The sequence below is a fragment of the Cebus imitator genome, unplaced genomic scaffold (genome assembly GCF_001604975.1).
Source record: "Cebus imitator isolate Cc_AM_T3 unplaced genomic scaffold, Cebus_imitator-1.0 Scaffold61, whole genome shotgun sequence".
NCBI lineage: Eukaryota > Metazoa > Chordata > Mammalia > Primates > Cebidae > Cebus > Cebus imitator.
Genome location: NW_016107376.1, coordinates 1742417 through 1747800, shown reverse-complemented (window position 1 = coordinate 1747800; position 5384 = coordinate 1742417). Strand labels below are relative to the sequence as shown.

The 5384-nt window shown below is 44.3% G+C and overlaps 1 protein-coding gene across 3 annotated transcripts in view; it reads right to left on the bottom strand.

Annotated features, from left to right (window-relative positions):
• Positions 1 to 5384, bottom strand: part of NSUN6 (NOP2/Sun RNA methyltransferase 6) — a 56595-nt gene that overhangs the window by 5910 nt on the left and 45301 nt on the right. For all 3 annotated transcript variants that reach the window (XM_037738997.1, XM_017529760.2, XM_037738998.1), the window contains one exon: positions 997 to 1145. In XM_037738997.1, the coding sequence (XP_037594925.1) occupies positions 997 to 1145 (149 nt within the window). The remainder of the gene's footprint in view (positions 1 to 996; positions 1146 to 5384) is intronic.

Sequence of the window (5384 nt, the reverse complement as noted above, 5' to 3'; positions counted from 1 at the left end):
TCACTGCAACCTCCGCCTCCCAAGTTCAAGTGATTCTCCTGCCTCAGCCTCCTGAGTAGCTGGGACTACAGGCACACACCACCATGCCTGGCTAATTTTTTGCGTTTTTAGTAGAGATGGGTTTTGCCATGTTGGCCATCACTCAAACTCCTGAGTGATCTGGCCGCCTCGGCCTATCAAAGTGCTGGCATTACAGGAGCAAGCCACCACACCTGGCCAAGAACTCTTTTTTTTTTTTTTAAAAGAGTAATTTATTTTATATCTAATTGTTGATAGCAATTAGTAACTAGAAGTTAACAACTCAGTGACCTTTTTTCAAATAGGGCAGAATATTTGAAATTTATTAAATGTCTCAGTGAAGAAATTCTGCTATTGCCTGTATATCTTAAAAGTGAGTCAACTTAAAGGAAAGCTTCCTATATTTAAAACTAGGTCTTCTTAGTTATATTTGTGTGTGTGTGTGTAGTAAAATATATATAACATAAAACTTATCATTTTAAGTCAATAATGACATTCAGTACAGTCACATTGTTGGGCAACAATCACCACTATCCACCTCCAGAAGGTTTTTCATTATCCCAAACTGCAAGCGTGTACCCATTAAACAACAACTCCTCAATCTCCCAGACCCACAATGCCTGGTAATATCTGTTCTTCTGTCTCTATGAAGTTGTCCAGTGACCCCATATAAGCAAAATCATATAGCACTTTTCCTTTTGTGTGTGGCTCATGCTACCGAACATAATGTTTTCCAGGTTCACCCATGTTGTGCATGTATCAGAATCTCATTACCTTTGAAGGCTGAATAATGTTCTATGTATGGATATAGCATGTTCTGTTCATCCACGTATCTGTCAACAGACTCTTGGGTTGTTCCCATTCATTACAATACTCTTGGGTATTGTAATGAATGCTGCTATAAAGATTGCTCTCAGTGGTTTAAATATCAAACTAGCAAAAGTCAACTTTCTTTCACAGCAACAGACCATCACATACCACAGTGAAGAGTTTTCGCTGTAATGGCTGATATGAGGCCACTTCCTTCAAAGACCAAGTACAGGCCATGTTTGGTCTCTGTCCCATTCCACTACAGGGTGCATCCAGAAGAATTCGGTCAAAGGTTTCTGGTAGAAACGGAGGTTCCCCTATAAACACAATTATAAACATATTTACTATGTGCCATACAGGTTTAGACTAGAAAATTCCTGAGATAATCAGGAATTTAAAATCATAATCTAAAATTTAAAAAAATTTCTCCCTTTAATCATGTAGTTAATTCTGACTTATACCTAATATATATTTGATGTGGTAGAACGGTTAAAAATGTAGTTATAGTGGGAGTTATTCTGTTGATACAGTACAAACCAAGGCCTAATCACACAAGACCTTGTACCATAAACTTCTGAAGCCACAGTTATTCAAAGCTAGGACATGGAATTAATTCTAGTGGTTCTGGAAATGGATACTTCTCTTGGTAATTCCTATTGAAGACAGCCCCAGAGAAAAAGCCTGTTCAGTTGCAGGGAAATACACTGGTTCTGGTGTTCTTCAGTCTCCTTAGTTTCTGTGGCCATCAGAATGGCTATGGTCTAAGAATGGGTAGAATGAGTCAGTACCCCCGTTGATTCAATCTTCCACCAAGTTTTTCTTTGCATTCACCTGAATAATTTTCTTCAAATTCTGATCTATTTAATGTTATTGCAGGAAGTTGTGAAATTAAGTGGTCTGCTTACATTATTTATGCTGTCTACCTGCAAGCAAGATATGGTTCCTGATTCCTTTTATCTACTTATTTACTTTTGAGACAGAGGCTCACCCTGTCACGTTCTAGGCTGAAGTGCAGTGGCGTGAACTCGGCTGACTGTAACCTCTGCCTCCCAGGTTCAAGCGATTCTCGTGCTCCAGCCTCCTGAGTAGCTGGGACTACAGGCTGAATAGCTGGGACTACACCGCACCCAGCTAATTTTTGTATTATTTAGCAGAGATGGGGTTTCCATGTTGGCCAGGTTGATCTCAAAGTCCTGGCCTCAAGTGAGGCCCACACACCTCAGCCTCTCCAAGTATGGCTGCTTATATTTAAAGGTGGTTAGTATTCTGCAGGACTGGCAGCAACATTACAAACCTCACTCCAGCCTCACCTTCTGCTTTTCTTTGATTGCAAAGCTGTTAAATGGAAGTGATTACCAATCAAACCCACCTCTGTCTGTAACCATCTTTGCTTTTTACCTACTGTCTAGAAGAAATTCTTTTCAAAGAAAGCAATTTTTTTTTTTTTTTTTTTGAGATGGAGTTTCACTCATGTTACCCAGGCTGGAGTGCAATGGCGCAATCTCGGCTCACCGCAACCTCCGCGTCGTGGGTTCAGGCAATCCTCCTGCCTCAGCCTCCTGAGTAGCTGGGATTACAGGCATGCGCCACCATGCCCAGCTGATTTTTTGTATTTTTAGTAGAGACGGGGTTTCACCATGTTGACCAGGATGGTCTCGATCTCTTGACCTCGTGATCCACCCGCCTCGGCCTCCCAAAGTGCTGGGATTACAGGCGTGAGCCACCGCGCCCGGCCAAACTTACTTTTCTATATGGTCCTTTTCCCTGTGCCTCTTCGTGTGCACATGTAAGCCCACTTGCCCAACTCCTGAGATCTTATTAGAAAGCTAATGGGGGGAAGATCCAAGATGACTGTTTAGGAACAGCTCGGAGTTGCAGCTCCCAGATAAAGCACAGAGGGTGAGTGGATGCCACATTTTTATTGCCCATGGACCAGGAGATTCCCAGGTGGAGGTGCCCAGCGCCGCTGTTGTGGCTGGCGCAGTTCTTTTGGTCAGTGGGGCTGCTTTGCCCTGGGCGGCTGTTCTGTCGGCAGCCTGGCCGGCAGTTCTCCATACAAAATACACTGGTCCGGGTGCCCTTTTGGCTAGCGATTGGAGACCAGAGGAAGTCGCCCATTCATCTGATTAAAGAGGGGACTGAACAGGGAGCCAGGCAGGAGATTCCTGGGCAAAAAAAAAAGCACCAGGAATCTCAGTGCCGCTGTTTAAGCTGGCACAGTGAGTCGCTGCACAGGAAATGAAACAGATCCCGGCGCCGTTTCAACAGGTGACGGGGATAGAGTCGACTATTCAACTAAAAAAAGAAAAAAAAGGCTCGGAGGCAGGGAGCCAGGTGATCAGGCTCGGTCCCACCCCCACAAAAGAACAGCAACTCTCTGGATTGAGAGTTTCACAGCAAGCGCAGCTGAACCCGGGACGGTCCAGCTCTGTGGGGGAGGGGCGTTTGCCATTACCGAGGCACTCCACCATGACGGAGGCCATCGCTGAGGCAGCCTGCCATTGCCAAGGCAACCCGCCATTGCTGAGGCTGCCTGTCGTTGCCAAGGCAACCCACCATTACAGAGAGAGTCCGCCAATACACAGGCGGGCCACCATTGCTGAGGCAGTTCTAACTTCACCCATATAAACAAGACTGCAGGGAAGTTCACAGGGCAGCTGGGCAGAGACCACAGCAGCTCTACAGGCAGACAGTGACTAGGCTGCCTCCTTGCTGGGCAGGGCAGCCCTGAAAAGAGGCAGCAGCACAACAGAAACTCATAAATAAAGCCCTAACTCCCTGGGACAGGGCACTTGGGAACAAAAAGCGGTTTATGAGTTCTGCTGCAGCAGACCTAAACGTACCTGCCCAGCAGCTCTGAATGAACAACGGAGCTCACAGCTCAGCACTTGAGCCCCTATAAAGGACAGACTGTCTCCTCAAGCAGCTCCCTGACCCCTGTATATCCAAAGAGTCACCTCATAAAGGAGAGATCAGATTGACATTTGGCGAGTATCCTTCTGGGACAAAGACAGCAGAAGAAGAAACTGGTATCAACCTAACCCTTACTGTTCTCCAGCTGCTGCAGGCGATCCCCAGGCAAGCAGGGCCTAGAGTGGACCTCAGCAGTCCTACAGCAGAGGAGCCAGACTGTTAGAAGGAAAACTAAGAAACAGAAATAACTTCATCATCAACAAACAGAACGTCCACTCAGAGACCCAATCTGAAAGTCAGCAATCTGAAAGTCAGCAACTACAAAGACGACAGGAAGATAAATCCATAAAGATGGGAAGAAACCAGGGCAAAAAGGATGAAAACACCCAACATCAGAACACCTCTCCTCCTGCAAGGGATCACAACTCCTCACAAGCAAGGGAACAAGGTTGGATGGAGAACGAGTGTGATGAAATGACAGAATCAGATTTCAGAAGGTGGGAAGTAAGAAACTTCTGTGAACTAAAAGAACATGTTCTAACCCAATGCAAAGAAACTAAGAACCTTGAAAAAAGATTTGACAAAATGCTAACGAGAATGGACAAATTAGAAAGGAATATAAGTGAATTGATGGAGTTGAAAAACACAACACTAGAACTTCACGAAGCATGCACAAGTATCAACAGCCGAACTGACCAAACAGACGAAAGGATATCAGAGGTTGAATTTCAGCTCAATGAAATAAAACGAGAAGGCATGATTAGAGAAAAAAGGGTAAAAAGGAATGAACAAAGTCTCGAAGAAATGTGGGACTAGGTGAAAAGACCTAATCTACTTTTGATAGATGTACCTGAATGCGACGAAGAGAATGAATCCAAGCTGGAAAATACTCTTCAGGATATTATCCAGGAAAACTTCCCCAACCTAGCAAGGCAGGCCAATAGTCAAGTCCAGGAAATACAGAGAACACCACAAAGATATTCCTCACGAAGAGCAACCCCAAGGCACAAAATAATCAGATTCACCAGGGTTGAAATGAAGGAGAAAATACTAAGGGCAGCCAGAGAGAAAGGTCAGGTTACCCACAAAGGGAAGCCCATCAGATTCACAGCGGATCTCTCAGCAGAAACCCTACAAGCCAGAAGAGAGTGGTGGCCAATATTCAATATCCTTAAAGAAAAGAACTTTCAACTCAGAATATCATATCCAGCCAAACTAAGCTTTATAAGTGAAGGAAAAATAAAATCCTTTGTGAACAAGCAAGTACTGAGAGATTTCATCACCACCAGGCCTGCTTTACAAGAGCTCCTGAAAGAGGCTCTACACATAGAAAGGAACAACAAGTACCAGCCACTCCAAAAACATGCCAAATGGTAAACAGCATCAACGCAATGAAGAATCTGCATCAACAAATGGGCAAAACAACCAGCTAGTATCAAAATGGCAGTATCAAATTCACACATAACAATATTAACCCTAAATGCAAATGGACTAAATGCCCCAATCAAAAGACACAGACTGGCAAAATGGATATAAAGCCAAAACCCATCAGTGTGCTGTATCCAGGAAACCCATCTCACGTGCAAGGATACAAAAAGGCTCAAAATAAAGGGATGGAGGAAGATTTACCAAGCAAATGGAGA